This window comes from Brachyistius frenatus, unplaced genomic scaffold, assembly GCF_029030835.1.
Source record: "Brachyistius frenatus isolate BFR_SWC_R1_liver_20210118 unplaced genomic scaffold, ASM2903083v1 Contig_381, whole genome shotgun sequence".
NCBI lineage: Eukaryota > Metazoa > Chordata > Actinopteri > Embiotocidae > Brachyistius > Brachyistius frenatus.
In genome coordinates, this window is record NW_027210980.1 from 97,501 (window position 1) to 116,574 (window position 19,074).

The 19,074-nt window shown below is 46.0% G+C and overlaps 1 protein-coding gene across 3 annotated transcripts in view; it reads right to left on the reverse strand.

Moving 5' to 3' along the window:
• Positions 1-18,270, reverse strand: part of LOC138636506 (CREB-regulated transcription coactivator 2) — a 19,741-nt gene extending 1,471 nt beyond the window's left edge. Inside the window, exons 1-14 of one of the 3 annotated variants that reach the window (XM_069724553.1) lie at positions 17,947-18,270; positions 13,841-13,942; positions 12,283-12,399; positions 10,577-10,638; positions 7,186-7,254; positions 5,635-5,741; positions 5,233-5,259; positions 5,000-5,079; positions 4,741-4,790; positions 4,190-4,452; positions 1,821-2,293; positions 1,139-1,624; positions 754-915; positions 154-225 (exon numbers count right to left, since the gene is read on the reverse strand). In XM_069724553.1, the coding sequence (XP_069580654.1) occupies positions 154-225; positions 754-915; positions 1,139-1,624; positions 1,821-2,293; positions 4,190-4,452; positions 4,741-4,790; positions 5,000-5,079; positions 5,233-5,259; positions 5,635-5,741; positions 7,186-7,254; positions 10,577-10,638; positions 12,283-12,399; positions 13,841-13,942; positions 17,947-18,120 (2,244 nt within the window). In that variant the 5' untranslated portion in view covers positions 18,121-18,270. Of the gene's footprint in view, positions 1-153; positions 226-753; positions 919-1,138; positions 1,625-1,820; positions 2,294-4,189; positions 4,453-4,740; positions 4,791-4,999; positions 5,080-5,232; positions 5,260-5,634; positions 5,742-7,185; positions 7,255-10,576; positions 10,639-12,282; positions 12,400-13,840; positions 13,943-17,946 lie in introns of all 3 variants that reach the window. The other 2 variants (XM_069724551.1, XM_069724554.1) reach the window with 2 other exon arrangements.
• Positions 18,271-19,074: the final 804 nt, after the last annotated feature.

Genomic DNA, 19,074 nt, shown 5'->3' on the forward strand with positions numbered 1-19,074 from the left:
GCCCACTTTCATACACCGTTTATGGTCTGGAGGGTTTCAGAGATGAACACAAACAGCTTGAAACATCGTCTTTAAGTAGCTTCAGTATTTTGTGTGTGACATCACCTTTAGCTCCTCCCACTATTTACAGATGACATCATGTGACCTAGTTACCTGATGGCTAGTTTTCCCCGTTAGCTGCAGACTCAGGTACGGGTCATCCAGCAGAGAGCTGAACAAGGCATCCTGGGAAAAACAACAACAACAAGTCGGTCAGATGAAGTGGCTTTTATTTTGAAATGACTCCAGCTGTCCTCAGCTCAAATAGAGTCAACGTTTTCACCGACTGTACGACATCAGATTAGACGAGAGTCCAAACAGTTCATCGGGAACATAAAGACTTCAGTTTGTTATCCTCACACACACTTCACCGAGTTATTACTGGTCTGAACGTGTGACATCATCACAACAAGAAAACATCACGTCTGACTGAACACGGAGACAGACTTCCTGTAGAAAACAGGCCGAAGCTGCTCGTTAAAGTGGTGAAGTGGAGCTGCAGCATCTTCTTGATGAGAGCGAGCAGATCCTCAGTCTGACACAGCTGCACATCAGAGGAACCGGTCCGTCCAATCAGCAGTCATCAACCATCCCATCAAGTTTATTTAACGACTAAAACAGCAAAATGCCTGAACTGTGTCTGCAGCGTAGGAAATAAACCAGGACGCATTTAACCGGTTAGACACGCAAACGAGAGAAAGGGCGGAGCCTCACATTGTAGAGGTCGGAGGTCAGGCTGGGGCTGATGTGTTGGTGCTGTTGAAGCCCGCCGGCCCGCTGCTGCTCCGCCTGCTGCTCCGCCTCCTGTTTGACGTGGCACAGAGAGGACGGGTCCAACACGCTCTCGTTCTTCCCCTGCGGTCCCAGAGGCCTCTGCTGCTGCAGGCAAACACACACCGGTCAACACACACACACACGCACACACACACACACACACGCACACACACACACACACACACACACACACACACGCACACACACACACACACACACACACACACACACACACACACACACACACACACACACACACACACACACACACACACACACACACACATACACCGGTCAACACGTCTCCGTTCAGGCAGCGACGTACCGTTCCAAAATGCTGTTGCATGGACTGCTGCTGCTGCATGTGATGGTTGCGAAGGTTCTGCAAATGGAGCTGCTGCATGGTTTGCTGGTGCTGCTGCTGCATGGACTGCTGCTGCTGCATGGACTGTTGCTGCTGCATGGACTGTTGCTGCTGCATGGACTGTTGCTGCTGCATGGACTGTTGCTGCATGGACTGCTGCTCCTGCTGCTGCATTGACTGCTGCTGCTGCATTGACTGCTGCTGCTGCATTGACTGCTGCTGCTGCATGGACTGTTGCTGCATGGACTGCTGCTCCTGCTGCTGCTGCTGCATGGATTGCTGCTGCTGGGCGTTGGGCCTCGGCTGCTGGAGGCGGTGCAGCTGTTGGTGGTGGTGCTGAGCCAGCGGGGGGGGCTGCTGGCCCTGCTGGTGCTGGTGCGTCTGGCTGAGCGGGTACGGAGGAAGCCGCTGGTCCAGAGGCAGCTTGCTGGTGTCCAGAGGAACGCCCTGCGGACAGAGGAGGACGTTAGCAGCACCTGACAGACTGAAAACACTCGTCTTAAATTCAAAGATACTTTCTGGAAATGAAACTAAATAATAATTTATCAATAAAACTATCCAATGTGATCAATTAAGACCTCTGAGGAAGTTTCATCGTAACCTGACACCCCGATGTCATGTGACTGCTGCCTGATTGGTTTACCTGTGTGATGGAGGACAGCGTGGGGGAGATGGTGGGGGAGAACTGCTTGGAGTGATGCCTCCTCGACTCCGCCCCCATGGGCAGGATGAGCGGCGACAGCTGGGCTCGTCTCCGCGGCGACGTGCTGAGCGACGGCTGGCCCTGCCCGCCGAGCAGCGGCGAGTAGGAGGAGGAGGAGCAGGAGCTGGACCCGCCCACCCCGCTGCTGTAGCTCGGGTTGCCGCTGGACGCCGACTGCAGGGACGAGTTGCTGAGGGACGAGTGCAGCGATTGGCTGCTGAGGGACGACTGCAGCGAGGGGGAGGAGCTGAGGGATGACTGCAGTGAGGGGTTGCTCAGCGACGAGTGCAGGGAGGCGGAGCTCAGGGAGTTGGAGAAGGAGTGGCTGCTGAGCGACGACTGGATGTTGGGGTTGCTTAGCGACGACTGCAGGGAGGGGTTACTGAGCGTGCTCTGTAGAGACGCCAGGAGTCCTGAGGAGAACATGAACACATTCTCAACATCAACAGAGAGAACAGAGACAGGAAACATCATCTCTACGGCTTTATTAACGACATGTTCAGCACTTTATAACTTCTAGAACAGGTTGATGTGTCTTTAAAAAAAACATTCATCTCATTTCAAGACCTTTAAAGCTTTTATTGACTTCACAGTGATTTTTAAGGATCCTCAGACACCGTGAGAGACAAATAACAAACATGTTTCATCGCAACAAGCACAAAATAAGAAAACAAATAAAGAATGCATCGATGTGAGAGATTCATACAGCCCGAAGTTTGTGGACACCTCGTTCAGTTTCTCCACCTTCGATGTTCACTGCAGTTACTGAAAGAACTGTGAACGCACCGACACGCGACAACAAACATGTTGTTGTTGTTGTTGTTTTGGACCTGAAACTCGTTCTCAGTCAAAGCAGCAGCTTCACCTCCAAGTGGAGCGCATGTTCGGGGAATCGACCCCGCAGAGACAAAGCGGCCTGTTTTCACCTGAGCTGCTCCCCAGGTGATCAGAGCAGGTGAACCCCCCTCCCCCACCCACATACCCTCCACCCCCACGGTTCTTTTTATATCCACTCAGTAGGTCAGGTTCATCTACAAGCTGCAGCTCACGTCTACTTTCTGACCTGGTTCAGAATTAAAAACAGCAGCCAGACGCAGGACAGAAAACTTGCGACGTGTCGAGGAGATCTGCGATCGCAGAAAACATCCCATAACTTCAGTCTCTAAACAGAAACCAGAACCAAGAAATATCAAACCAGAAACAAGAAATATCAAATCAGAATCAAGAAATATCAAATCAGAATCAAGAAATATCAAACTAGAACCAAGAAATATCAAACTAGAACCAAGAAATATCAAACCAGAACCAAGAAATATCAAACTAGAACCAAGAAATATCAAACTAGAACCAAGAAATATCAAACCAGAACCAAGAAATATCAAACTAGAACCAAGAAATATCAAACTAGAACCAAGAAATATCAAACCAGAACCAAGAAATATAGGTCACTTTGAACTTTGAAGTTGTTATCAGGTCATCTTTGAACCAACTTTGAAGACAAATTCCCTCGAGGCGTTCTTGAGATGTCGCAACCACGAGCCCCCTCCCTCCACTCTGCGTCTACCAATCAGCTTGTTGCTCCTCACTGAGTTAAACTCTCTACAAAATCACGACTGTTTGCTGTCCTGGCTCCTAAATGGTAGAATGAGCTCCCCAATGGCATCAGGACAGCAGAAACTCTGAACATCTTCCACCACAAACTAAAAACACACCTCCTCCTCCTTTACCTTGAACAGCAGAACTTTAGTATCTTAAAATAGAACTTACTGATAGAACTTTGTAGTTTGTCTTTCTGGAAGAAATTATATTTTCTTGATTCTTGTTGTTCTGGTTTTGAACCCTCATGGTTGAAATGAACTTATTGTAAGTCGCTTTGGATAAAAGCGTCAGATAAATGAAATGTAATGTAATAATGTAAAAGAGTAGGACTGACGGACGGGACGGATGTGAGGTTGCAGACCGTGACCTCTGACCTTTGGCTACCAAAAGTCTAATCTCTTCATCAGTCGATCTGAAAACGTAATTCCTCTGGCTATATAACGGCTGAAAGTCTTTCAAAATAAAAGCTGAAGGTTCCAGCTCGGCCTCGTAGAGGGGCGGAGCCTCCGGAGGTTGAGCTGACAGCCTCTTCCTGCCTGCGGTTGGTTCGTTCACCTCACAGATGATAAAATACTGCTGCATTATTTTCCGTCTGCACTTCCTCCCTCCTTCTCTGAGGTTAAATTTAGAGAGCCGTACATCCCCCATGTTTCATCTCACCCACAGACTTCCTTTGATAACCTTCAGTTTTAATCAGTGAACTATGGTACCTGGCGTCGGGTGGTGGAAGCTGCCGTTGCCTCCGCCGGCGGTGTTGATGCCCAGCTGCGTGAGGGTGGAGGCCAGGTTCCCCGTGCTGCTGCCTCCGCTCAGAGAGGAGGATCCTGGGTAGCCGGGCTCGTCCTGGTCCAGCGGCGTGGGCAGCGGCGAGGGGAAGTGGAGGCTGGAGAGGTCGGGCAGCGAGCCGCCGGTGTTGAGGGCAGAGGGGACGCCGTGGGCCGGCGCTGACGGCTGCTCCGGGGACGTGAAGATGCTGAAAAGGGGCGGGGTTAGAGGTGACATCATTCAGAGCCTGATTCCACTTCCATGTCATTAAACATCAGTCTTCATCATTTCAAAGCTGTAACTCCCCTCAGGACAAACATTTCATTTAGATTTTCCAGTTAAACAGAAGCATCAGGATGAGCGGAGGGCCGGATCACTGCCTGAAGGACCCCGTCTGAATCTACGCTTCATCCCATTTAAGGCCACACCAAACGAACAAGGAGGAAGTGGTTGCGACATGTCGATGTGTGTGTTCAGAGGTGTAACTGAGACTCACTTGATGCCGGGGACTTCACACGACTTCGGTCGGGACGACAACAAGGGCAGCTGCAAACAGAAATATACAATTTGACCTGATTAACTTGTTGGAGCACATTAAATCTCTCCACACTCAACGTTCTTTAAATTCAAGATGAAATCATGCGTTTCAGGTTTTTTTCCAACGTATTTACACAATTCTGCTGTTGAACTGAAACTTTACAGCAGTCGATAAAAAAGATAAAAATAGGAGAATGAAACAGGAATAAATAACGTGCCTTCTTGGTGTCCCACGGTTTCAGCAGCTTCCCTTCATCCAGCACATTCTCCTCGATGGGAGGAACCGGGTACGGAAACACTGAGGGACAGAACAACAAACAACAAATTCTGATCAGTGCTTTATTGAGTACAATTGAACATTTGTGCCAAATTTGAAGAAATTCTCTGAAGGTGTCACTGAGATAATGAGCTCACGAGAACTGGACAGATTGTTTGAAAATGTTGAACTCACTTCTTCTTCCTTCTCCGTCGCTCTGACCTGCAGACAGACAGATGGACAGACAGACAGAATTTTTTACTTCCATGTTTTTTCCAGGGTTCATTCCTGTAGAGCTTTTCCCTCCCTGGATGTAAGAAGTGAGATTATAGAACGACTCTCTGGATGTGTTTGGCGACCAGAAGGAGCTGCAGCTGATTTTAAATTCGTCCTCGTGACGTAGACATCTCTGGTCAGACCACATCTCCAGTCTGAGAGCATGACGTCCTCGTATCTAACCGCTGCTGCTGCTACCTTCAGGCTCTCACACCGAACTGAAGCCGCAAGATTCTTTTCTACCTGAAGTCTGATTGTTTCTCTGGATGTGAACATGACTGTGGTTGTGTCAGTGTGTTTTTGTTTTGTGAGCAGCCTCACCGGAGCGCCTGGAGCTCTGGGGGGTGAGGGTGAGACCCCCCGTGGTGAAGGGGTCTCCTGTGGGAGGGTTCATCACGCTGGTGTGGAGGGCTGAGTCGGAGTTGGTCCTGAGAGAGGAGGGGAAGGGGGGGAGACACACTCAGTGTTACAAAGATGAAGAGAGAGAGGGAGGGCGGGGGGATGAAGGTCAGCTGAGTCTTCACTCTGTAACACAGAGATTTATCAAGAAAAACACAGCAGAACAACTGAAACACCAACTAAAACTGTTCCTCTTCCTCCAGGTTAAAGAGGAGAGGGACCATCCAGCTTGTTATCAGCTCAGTTCTAAAGCCAGCATCTGTGATGGTACAGGATGCATTAGTGCACATGGCATGGGTAGCTTGAACATCTGGAAGGAAGCATTAATGCTGAATGAGATATTCAGGTTTTGGAGCAACATATGCTGCCATCCAGACAATGTCTCTTTCAGGGAAGGTCTTGTTTATTTCAGCAGAACAACGTCCAACCACATTCTGCACGTATTCCAACAGCATGGTTCTCTAGTAGAAGAGTCCGCTGATAAACTGGCCTCCTGCAGTCCAGACCTGTCAATCATTGAAAACATCTGGAGCATCAGGACATGAACAATACAACAAAGGAGACCCTGAACTGTTGAGCAGCTGGAATCCTCTATCAGGCAGGAATGGGACCACATTTCACTTTCAAAACTCCAGAAACTGTTCTCCTCAGTTCCCCAACGTTTCCAGAGTGTTGTTAAAAGAAGACTTGATGCAGCTCAGTGGTGAACATGATCCTGGTTGGTCATTATGCCCTCAGGCAGCACTGCATCAAAACAGACACAATTCTGAAGTGGAAATCACTTTATGGGCTCAGGAACACTTCTGAAAACCATCGTCTGTGAACGCAGTCCCCAACTTTTTTGAGAAGTGTTGCTGCCATCAAATTCAAAATGAGTTTATATTTTTGATAAAACAAAACAAATTATTCAGTTCCAACCTCTGATATGTTGTCTTTGGTCTTTTTTCAATTAAATACGAGTTTATGTGATTTGAAAATCATTGAATTCTGTTTTTATTTACATTTTACACAGCGTCCCAACTTTTTTGGAAACAGGGTTTTATATCTGTTTTTTATGATGTTTCTGTCCAGATAAAGTTTTGAATTTCATCATACTGTACGAATCCTCTGAGATATACAACCACTCCACATATATCCAAACTCTGCAGCATCAACAGAACAGCTGCTTCTGGTTGGATTCAGCAGCAGAGAGCCAAGAAGTGACGACCTGAAGTGACTTTCAGAGAGGAAATAAATAGAAGCTAAATAACACAGAACAACGTAAGAAAGGCGGATCGAGTGGGAGATGAAGGATGGAAGTGAAAATGAGAGACGAGGAAGGATATAACAAATGAAACAGACAACAGGAAGGAAGCCATGTCCGAAAGTCATTTCCAACCACACACTCTTATTCTGTCCAAGACTTCCACAGTCAGAGTGGGAGCTGGAGGAAGTAAAGGGAGGAAGAGGAGGGAGAGGAAGAGGAGGATTCACCTGTTGAGTGCAGTGGTGGGGAGACGAAACAACTGGCTTTTATCCCCGGGGAAGTTTCCAGACCAATTCCTTTTTGTGATCGACAAGAACAACAATGTTATTTTTCCTCCAAGGAGCAATCGAAAGGGAAAAAAACAAAAACGGGGGAAACGAAGAAGAAGAAGAAGAAGAAGAAGAGCACTGGCTCGGAAAGCAAATGCAAGCCGAGGAAGGAGGAAGATGGAGGAAGCGAGCGGAGGACAGAGGGAGGCTGGCAGTCAACCCTAATCCAGGAAGATCAATATCTGCTGATCGGATACTTCTGATACAACGACATCAAAAAGAAACCCTGGAAACTTTATTTAACAAGGAAAACTAGCGATTCATCTGTCAGATACGTTTTTATTGGTCTATAAAAATCTCAGTTTGACCCACAAAACCCAGTTTGTTCTCTTTTTTTATTTTAATCAAATAACAAAAGTTTCAGTGTGTCGAACTCAACTGAAACTAACTATTCTTCTTTTAACTTTTTAATAAATAGCAAGTTATTCCAACATTAAAATATTTTTTCTCCAAACAGCTGGATTTGGTATTTGTTAATACTCATTTTAAAAATGCAATATATCCAGATGTTTAACCTGCAGTTGGAACAAACACAGCAGAAGAAGAGAACTGACTGACAGTCTTAAAACCAGTCTAAAACCACTTAAAACAGTCTAAAACCAGTCTAAAACCACTTAAAACAGTCTAAAACCATTCTAAAACCACTTAAAACCATTCTAAAACCACTTAAAACCAGTCTAAAACCACTGAAAACAGTCCAAAACCATTCTAAAACCACTTAAAACTAGTCTAAAACCACTTAAAACCAGTCCAAAACCACTTAAAACAGTCTAAAACCAATCTAAAACCACTTAAAACAGTCTAAAACCACTTAAAACCATTCTAAAACCACTTAAAACCAGTCTAAAATCACTTAAAACTAGTCTAAAACCACTTAAAACCAGTCTAAAACCACTTAAAACAGTCTAAAACCATTCTAAAACCACTTAAAACCATTCTAAAACCACTTAAAACCAGTCTAAAATCACTTAAAACTAGTCTAAAACCACTTAAAACCAGTCTAAAACCACTTAAAACAGTCCAAAACCATTCTAAAACCACTTAAAACTAGTCTAAAACCACTTAAAACCAGTCCAAAACCACTTAAAACAGTCTAAAACCATTCTAAAACCACTCTAAAACTATTCTAAAACCACTTAAAACTAGTCTAAAACCAGGCTTAAAGTAGAGGTATTTCCTGCAGACTGACCTGGTGGCTATAAATCAGCTGTTTCCTGGATAAAAACTGTTTCCTACTTATCAGACTCACAGCTGTGGAAGAGGTCCCGCCCCCTCGCACAGTTCACTGATACACTGCTGCGCAGAGCCCAACCCTCTCAGACCCGCTGGAATAATTCAAGAATCTGAACTGACGTGATCGGGTCTGACGGTTCAGGTTGGGAATTACAGACAAACTCCAAACGCACCCCAGAAGAATTGATCGCCACCTATCCGACACGTTTTTCTGAGTTTGCCAGCCGGAAGCGTCGAACCTGAGCAGCGTGTACGTGTCCGACTTTAGAAAAGCCGGTGTTTGTTGTGCAGTTGATCTGCGGTGGCGGTGGACCGAGGCCAGTCTCTCTCTGAAGGTTTCTTTGTTGTCTTGTTAGAAGGAAACCAAAGAAAACGCAGGCAAAATGAAAAAAACAACGGGAGCGTCGCAGAAAGCAGAAGAAGAAGAAGAAAGCCGTAAAGAAAGGAAACGAGGCGGATTCCCAGAAGAAGAGGAGGGGCAGCAGAGTTCAGCTTCCTGTTAGTCGACTGGAATTAGTGCAACAGCAGGTCCATGAAAACCTCTGTGACGCCTCAGTGGCAGCTCGTGATGAGGATCGGGGGGGCGCCCTGAGGCTGCAGGGGACTCAATCACTTATTATTAGGAGGCTATCCTGGAGGACAAAACGAGACTCTGAGCACCTGCTTTAATGTTTCTATACAGACACATTTCAAAGCTTCTGTATGTAAACTTTATGAAAATTATACTTAAAATCACTTTTTAATTACAAATGTGTGAAAATATTGTAACGCAACTTAAAGACCGATCTTTTAGGCTCCACTACAGCGACAGTGTGCCAACGTTAGCTCGGAAAACAAACCAGAGGGCACGAAAAACACATTTCTTTGGACCGTGATGCATTCAAATGTTTACGGTAGATTTAGAGACAAAAACGACCTCGTGGACGTCTGCAGGAACACGGGAGAGTTCGCTAACGGAGGACATGGCATTCATTAACTCATCTTTACACAGTGCCCTCTTGTGGACGGACAGGTGTATTACACGCATGAAATCAGGTTTGTGTCCAGACAGCCGAAATTTTAAAGCAACATTTTCCCAAATACTATCCTGGCTCCGCCCATATGGAGGTCAATGCTGATTGGTTAAAGGCTCCTCCAATAGATTAAACAGGTCTACGTCCAACAGGATGCTAGAAACGATTCCCTGTAGGTCGTAGACAGACTTGTACACCGAAATACTGTTTAGAAAAACAAAGTCGATATGTAAAGTCACATCCATTACACAGAGACGATAATTAAACCAGGTGGCGCCATAGCGCCTTTTCTGAACCGTCACCTTTCCTCCTAATAAGTTGTAAATAAAGGTCTGAGTCGTTGACATTAGCCCCGCCCACAGGAAGCATCGAGTACAACGAATCTGTCCATCAAAAAAAAAAAAGCTACAGCATCTTTGATGTTTTACTTCGTGTAATAATCATCAGTGGTACTTTTTATTTCAATTAATCTATTTATTTATTGATCGATTTATCTTGTTTTTTGTCTTTTACTTTTTTATTTTATTTTTCTGTCATTTGGATCCAGATTTTTTTCATGTGAGCTGCCGGACGTGTGAATTTCCCTGTTTGGATGAAGAAAGTATCAATCTGTCAATCTGTCTGTTTTTATTTTAGTATTTTTGGGACTTCCTGAGACCACGAAGAAATGATTCATTCTTTTTTTAAAGTTGATGTTTTTTGTCTCATTTCTGTCTCCGACTCGTTGTTTTCAGCTCCTGAAGCTGTGATGTTCAGCGGCTCTCCGAGGTCTCTGAGACGAGGCTCTGAGGCAGTCGTGTGCTGCACGGACTGAAAACAAAGAAAAATAAAACCCTGGAGGGGATTTTTCTGTGATATTTCTGAGATATCGATCCGTATGAATAAGATCTGTCTGCGGTGGTTTCAGAGGCTTCAGAGAGGCTTCAGAGGGAGCAGGAGGACACTCAGACAAGATGCTGTGGAAATGAACAAACAGGGAGACTGGTCTCCATGGAGACAGACAGACAGGGGAGGGGGCGAGGGAGGGGGTTAACAGACAGCACCTTCTCCAGCTGGGGTCGGGCGGCGGGGACAGGTAGGCGGAGTTATACAGGGAGCTGTCCACCTGAGGAGACGGCCGGTTAAAGAAACACAAACTTCTGCTTTCAGTTTCATTCACACTTCTGGTTTTTCACTCTTTTCTCTCTGAAATATAAAACAAACACATTCGGGGTTTCCCAAAACTTTAGTTTCCTGAGAGCCGTTGGTGAGAAGTTTTGCGTTTCCTGCTTATTTAGATTTGAGCATTTAAGACCTTTAAAACTCGACAGCTCAACGGATCCCTTCCTGTCTGTTCGGTTAGGACGAGGTACGATCAATAAAGAGTGTTGCGTTCAGGAACACTGTAAAACTGACTTTGAAAACATCTTTGACAGATAAATAACTTTTACTGCCGTCTTCGGGGCGTAATAACTCTTCATCATCGACTCACTAGAGGAAGAGAGTTGAGTCCCGACGGATGTAACGGCCTCGCTGACATGAAGCAAACTCCAGGAGATAAAAGAATCTGCCTGTGAGGTCTCACAGCAGATCACTGTTCTGTGATTTAGACGCAGCTGACAGGAAAACACACGGAGCTGCTGAGCCGTCGTCGGAGGCAAAAACTGGGTGGACTTCCTATTAACACTCATCAGAGTCACACGGCTGCTTCTTTCTAATGCACTTCATTTTATTAATATTTGTAACTTTAAAAAATGTATCATCAAATATTTTTCTGTATTTTATCATATCAACAAGAATGTCGTTACCGTCATGTTACGATCGCAATAATTAACGCAAATTCACGCAATTCTACCATTAAAAACATCGTGAACAAGAACCTTTGCTGAAAGTATTACAACATAAAGTCTCCTTTCAAAATACAATTAACTTTATCACCAAAAATCATTAGGCTCCGCCCCCTCTCCTTCACCATCAAAACAAACTGCTGCCAGCTCACCAGCAGCAACAGGAGGTGACGGGGTTTGTGGGTAATGTAGTCTTATGATGAATGAGGAACATGTTCAATGAGTTTTCTCCACTTCCAGCTAGAAGAGACTGAACTTAGTTTTAGTGTTGAATGAATGTGATTTAAAAAGCATGTAAAGCTCTTATTTTGAAGGCAGATGTGTTCTTAGTTTCTGTATCAGTCACAGACGGTCTGTTTGGGAAAGATTCGTCACTTTAGACTCTTTTTATCACTTTGAGTTCAACACAGGAAGAAAAACACATGACGGGTGAGATATTTCTGTGATGTGCAGCAGGATTATTATCACAGGAAGTCAGCACATGTTACTCTTTATCAGGGAGTTGTTGAAAAAAAGAAAAGATTTTTGATAATTTCCTCCTTCCTTAAAATTACATCAACAATTTTGAAGAAAATTTGCAACAATTACAAAAAAACCCTCCTGGAGGAACTAAATAAAATACTCAGACAAGTTGTGATATTATTTTAGGACCATATCGGGTGATCAGTTTCGGCCTGTTAAAGTCGTTGAACTTTTTTAACGCACCGCCTCGTCACTAAAGTATCAAACCAGGATTCATCCGCAGCTGAAAATAGTCCCTTAAAAAGCCCTCATCTCCTCCTGTTTGTGTACTTATGAACTTACAGAGCCTTTGAAATATGAAACTTTATACTTATGAGTTTTGTTTTTAAAGCTAAAGAGACGGACGGACACGTGGACGCGACACCAGCAGACTTTAGATGTGTCAGATAGCTGAAGGATACTTGGCGGTTGCGGTACGGTCGGACCGGCGAGATGAAGCGGCGGTCCCGCTGCACGCGCTCCACCAGGCCGTGGTGCCGAGTGGACCGGTTGGACTCCAGAGAGGACGGGAAGGAGCCCTGCAGAGGACGCAGACATCGGTACGATAATCATGGAGACGACAGGAAACAGAGACACACAGGATTACCTCATCATCTCCTACTCTGAAAGGAGAAAAAGTTTGTCAGCTGGATATCGTAAAAGTGTCGCCGTGACGATGAAAGTCTGTGATTAACTTCCTGTTCTCAGCATCTCTCCGCCGGCTCTCCACCTCTGAAGGCAAACGAGGAAGAGGAGCACGGTTCAGACAGATGAAGGCCGAGAGGACGGAGAGGCAGCGGTGTTGATGAAGAGCTTCCATTAGAGAATGACTCAGAGGTGAGGAGCTGAGTCAGCACAAAGTCTGACCTGGAAACAGCACCAGTTCAAACTCACAACTCGCAGCGCGTTGACAGCTGCATTTACAGCTGCATTTACAGCTGCATTTACAGCTGCGCGTTGACAGCTGCATTTACAGCTGCGCGTTTACAGCTGCGCGTTTACACCTGCGTTTACAGCTGCATTTATAGCTGCGTGTTGACAGCTGCGTTGACAGCTGCATGTTTACAGCTGCATTTACAGCTGCATTTACAGCTGCGTGTTGACAGCTGCGCGTTGACAGCTGCATTTACAGCTGCGCGTTTACAGCTACGCGTTTACAGCTGCATTTACAGCTGCGTGTTTACAGCTGCATTTACAGCTGCGTGTTTACAGCTGCGCGTTTACAGCTGCGTTTACAGCTGCGCGTTGACAGCTGTGTTTACAGCTGCGTGTTTACAGCTGCGTTTACAGCTGCGTGTTGACAGCTGCGCGTTGACAGCTGCACTTACAGCTGCGTGTTTACAGCCGCGCGTTTACAGCTGCGCGTTTACACCTGCGTGTTTACAGCTACGCGTTTACAGCTGCGTGTTTACACCTGCGTTTACAGCTGCATTTACAGCTGCGTGTTTACAGCTGCGTGTTTACACCTGCGTTTACAGCTGCGTTTACAGCTGCGTGTTTACAGCTGCGTGTTTACAGCTGCGTGTTTACACCTGCGTTTACAGCTGCGTTTACAGCTGCGTGTTTACAGCTGCGTGTTTACAGCTATGCGTTTACAGCTGCGTTTACAGCTGCGTGTTTACAGCTATGCGTTTACAGCTGCGTTTACAGCTGCGTGTTTACAGCTGCGTGTTTACAGCTACGCGTTTACAGCTGCGTTTACAGCTGCGTGTTTACAGCTGCGTGTTTACAGCTATGCGTTTACAGCTGCGTTTACAGCTGCGTGTTTACAGCTGCGTGTTTACAGCTATGTGTTTACAGCTATGTGTTTACAGCTGCGTTTACAGCTGCGTTTACAGCTGCGTTGACAGCTGCGTTGACAGCTGCGCGTTGACAGCAGGAACAGAAACCAAAACCAAAACTAAAGAACTTAAGTGACAAATAACTGCCAGTCAAACAGGAAATGACATCAGAGGTGAGAGCGAGGTTGTTATCACTCACCTGGAAGTCCTGCGGGTTCCTGCCGATCTGGTTGACGTTGGGTAGCGAGCCTCCGTAGTACGGACCCTGACTCCGGGCCAGGCGGAGCTTCTGGGCCTGCAGCTGGCGGGACACATTAAACAAACATCAAACATCAATCAATCAATCAATTAGTTCTTTACCGACATCAATCATATCAGGACTCAGTGGAAGGTTTGTTTACTCCCACTACACGGTTTAATCTGTGCTCACACTGTGCGGTTCATCCTGCGACCACCAGGTGGAGCTCACATTGAACGAAACACAGTCCTTCATACACACAGTGTATCAATCAATCAATCAATCAATCAATCAATCAATCAATCAATCAATCAATTAATAAACACAATATCTGACACCTCCGGCACTTCACATTCTGTCCCTGAACGCAGCACCACTGCTGCCTGTCCTCACTGTTGGACTCCCAGCATGCACCTGCGTCAGACCGACAGCCTCCACCTTGTGAATGATTGTCCTGCAACCCAGCCCTGCAGGAAGCCGGGGAAACCCCGTAGCAGAGGCCCGACGTGAACGTCACTGGAAGCTGCTGCAAGACTGCAGGAAAATATCGCAGAACTTTTAAATCCTTTAATTCGTTTTAATTAAAATCGTCAAGTCTCATTTCTAAGCAACAACGATTCTGCAGCTTTTCCAGCAGCAGGTGATGCAGAGCAGCAGGAAGGAAGAGAAACCAGTGATGAATAAAGACCTGTTGAAACGTGTTTAATAGAAGACTGAAGCTCCACTAATAAATATTTAGACGACAGAAACTTCAATTGAATTCAGAATCCTGCAGCCGTCACTTGAAGAGAGGCAGCTGGAAACTCAAACCGGGTCACTGAGTGCTGACGGAGGAGCTTTCTGCAGCTGATTAGTCCTCCACCTGCAGTTGGCCCCGCCTCCAGAGGAAAACTCTGCACGATGCTGTGACATCACGTCATCAGCTCCTCCCTCTTTTACTTCACTGATCTTTGCAGAGTTCAGGACAGATGGAGCCGGCTGGTGAAACACTGCATACCTCCAGCCAATCATTGTCCAGAGAGGAGAATCATTCCCTCAGAGGGCCGGTGAACCCCACCTGTTCTTGGTGGAGTTGTAGTTAGCCTTGTTGTTAGCGTAGCCAGCACAGCCAGTCTGACTAATTGATGACAGATCCTGATATGATCGGTATCGAACACGATGTGCAGCTGGATTGTAAATCGTCTGGTTTTCCTCAGTGAATACAAACACTGAGGAAACACTTCGTCGGACTGAGTTTGAAGTGTGAAACACTCCCGGCCTCCGCATGTTTGTTTCGTGGAACCACGTGTGTTGTTGTTGGACTGAGAACGGTGTTGGAGCTCCGAGCCGGTTCCTCCACGCCGTCGTACCGGTGATGAGGCTTTCACTCATCAGTCTGTTCCTCCCTCAAGAAGCACCCGGTCCTCGGTTCCCCCCGAGGACCCACAAATCACTGCTCGGGGGGGAACCGACACCTCAGAACAGTTTGTTGACTGTTATAATACCAGCTGAATCCTTTAGAAACTAAACCTTATGAATAAAGTCCGATTTTTAAATCTTTGATCTCTGAGCCAATAAAAACGCAGATCTTCGCCCTCTGATCCAATCGGACAGATCGTTTCTCTCCTCACAGACTCTGGATCTGATTTCTGTTGAAGCTACGTATCAATACTGAGCAGCAGCTCACACACCCTGATGCTGTCAGCAGATTGGACCACACACACACACACACACACACACACACACACACACACACTCCTGCTGCAGCGCACGCGTGTGTGTGTGTGTGTGTGTGTGTGTGTGTGTGTGTGTGTGTGTGTGTGTGTGTGTGTGTGTGTGTGTGTGTGTGTGTGTGTGTGTGTCAGTAAATGAAGGAGGAAGTGTTTTTCATTCCAACACACTGATCACTGATCAATTATGTAGTTTAATGATCAGGATAAGAAACAAATGAAACGAGCCGCAAATTTAAGGACCATCAGTGATGTCATCATCCATCAGTGATGTCATCGTTGGTTTGTGAACGTTATGAATCCTCCAGTTCAGATTCTGTCTGTCACCATCTTTGCTAGTTCGGAGCGGTTTGGAGCAGGAAGTGACCATATTTGGACGAGCTGGGGGAGGAGCCAGCGGTGGATCTGACCGATCTGATCGGAAACCTGACGATACTACGTCCCGCCCACCGATAGCTGTAACCTGACTGCACCACAGGCCTGTCAATCAAACAGACACGCCCCCAAAAACAGGTCTTCTTGAATCTTCTTTTCTAATGAATGAGGGATTATTTTCAGATGGACCTCCAGAAAACTAAGAAGAAGGAGTGACTTTAGCTAACAACACCGAGAGAACTGATGGACACATTTTATTCACTTTGGATTTGATGAGAGAAGTTGAATGGGAGTCTATGGAGCCGGAGGCTTTTTGGAGCCGACCTCTAGTGGCACTCGCTGGTATTGCAGCTGAAGACACTTCTGGATCGGAACTATTTTACAGACCTGAAGCTACGAACTCTTTTATAAAAAGTCTGTGAAGCTTAAACACTCATCTAAGAACTGATGATCAGGTCTGGATCTGATTCAGATAAATTCAGGTGATTATTTAAAAGAAGAAATTAAACATTCAGGAAGTAATGTAATAAGTTAAAGTGTCATCAGTCGTTGTAATCTGCAGTAAAGATGTGATGAGGTCACAGATGTGCAGAATCAGACTTTTTCAATGTCCTGACCTGTTGTCTCCAACTCGAGGATAGCTCTGCAGCATCAGTTACCATGGCGACGCGTCCCAGTAAGAAGTGAACCAGGCTTCGTGGTACTGAAGTTACTTTGATAACCACAGATCCTGCCCCCTGATCAGCCACTACTACGTGAAATCACTGCAGGTAAACAACAACAACAGGTAAACAACAACATCTGATGGACGAAATGAACCAACAACAACACCGAACCAGTCAACACTTCACACATTTTCCTACGTCACACTCCACACAGTTAACACACCACCAGGCGATCCAGGTACCACCATTCACCTGGACACACACACACACACACACACACACACACACACACACACACACAAAACTGCAGCGGTTTTTGTCCCGCAGACTGCGTTTAAAGACGGTGGACCTGAACTTATTGTGTCGCCTCTCCAAAGGCTCTGCAGCTTTCTTTATTTGATGTTGCAGTTCTTTGTAAAAAGTCTCAGACTCGATGAACCCTTCAATCAGGACCGTCCGAGTCACTTCGGGCTGGAGGCTGAGGGTTTGTTTCGTTTTGTGTTTTTTCCTTCAGGAACGATGCAAAACCTTGGGACCGACGGTTACTCACAACAGGTGTGTGATGACATAAAAAGCTTCACTTCATGACGTCATACACCGCTGACGGGCCACGAGCTGACAGAAGAGAGCAGAGTAAAACGTCCCGGCGCCGGACTCCGTTAGAAGAAATGACAATATAAAGTAAACATCTTCAGAGAAGAATCTACAGCAGATGAAACAACACTTTAAGACCGTATTAGGTATCATTTGTTTCTGATTTTCAAACCGGCACAGCCCAAATTAAAGAACGAACTTCATGCCTTCCGTTTTCAGCTGCACAAGAAGAGCTGTGCTGGTTTCAAAAGTTCGCTAACTGCCATGAAATGGACCACGACTTCACTGCCGAATTAACCAGAGGACGATTCACATCACACGTTGAGTTCATAATGGATGTTTCTGCTGGTTAAATATACGTGTGGGATTAAGGCCTCACTGAAGTGCCAGATTTTTGAATGGAGTTCGGCGGGACGTCCTCGGCGCAGAGAGAGCGACGTTCAACGTAACATAGTAAACAAGCCAAGTTAGCCCTGGCGGCTAACGCAGGCTAACTGCGCTAACGACGTATCGGAAATGAACAAACAGGAGGCGACAACATGTTCCGCTGAGCCCGCACGTCTGACAAAAACCCGCGGACTCCGTCCCGTTCACCTGCTCTTCACCATAAAGGCGCCAAATCTGAGCAAGAGCGCCCAGCAGAGGCAGCGCCGTCACGTTATCGCCGGGGCAAGGCCTCTCTTCCTCCGGGCACTCTCCTCCTCCTCCTCCGTCTCAGACTCACCCTGGTCGAGGTGATGTCCATCATGACCTCCTGGAAGGCGGCCGTCTCCTCGGCCTGCCGCTGGGTGTGCAGCGCTATCTTCTCGCTGAACTTTCTGGGGTTGGACGCCCCTGACCCGGCGCCCGAGGCGGGTCCCGGTCCGGGTCCGCAGCCGCCTGTACCCGTCGCAGACATCTTCACCGAGCGGACGGGACGACTTGACGTAGTGGAATGATTTCCAGCAGAGAGGGGCGGAACCGTGAGGAGCTCTCACTCCGCAGCTGTTTTCTGGGGACCAGAAACACGAGCAAAGCCTGCGCAACGATTTCTACACTATTATTGCAAAATAAAACACCTGAAAGTAAAACTTAAAGATAAAAATGATGAATTTAAAATTGTGCCAGCACTCCAGACATGACACGGCTAATTTAGCTGATGTCCGTTGTTTTCATGATCAGAATTCACTGTTTTCGTGACTTTGACTGTTGATCGGACAAAACAAAGGAATTACAACATTTTAAATCACATACTATTTCACTGTTTTCTGACATTTTACACACTAAAATATATAAATATATATATACATGTTTAATTAAATCACCTGTCAGATACTTTAAGAATTAAAATACTAGTTACAAACTCAAGAACTGGGAGTTTGCAACTAATATTTTCTTCCACCTGTTCTCATAATACATACAATCATACAAACAGAAATATGTAACGAATAGAAATTTAAGATTAATTATAAAGATGAATAAACATAAAGTGAAGATAAATTCTTGTTTGCTGTCTTTGGCGTCACAAATTCTTGATCAAAGGAAACAATTGTGAAAGAATAAATGAAAGAATAAATGAAAGAATAAATGAAAGAATAAATGAAAGAATAAATGAAAGAATAAATGAAAGAATAAATGAATCCCAAAAGACCCTGAACACACCTGGAGGAGGTGTTTGTGCCGGTTTCCATGGTAACAGCTTCTGCGCTGGCGAGCGCGTGGGGTCATGTAAGAACAGGGCGCGTGGGCGGAGTGTGTGACCGCCCACTCGCGCAGGCAGTTGAAGCCGACGGAGTGAGTCATCTTGTCGGACACAGACGAGCTGTGATCGTTGGCACAAAAGCAGCAGGGCGCCACCTGCCGGCGGAGTCCA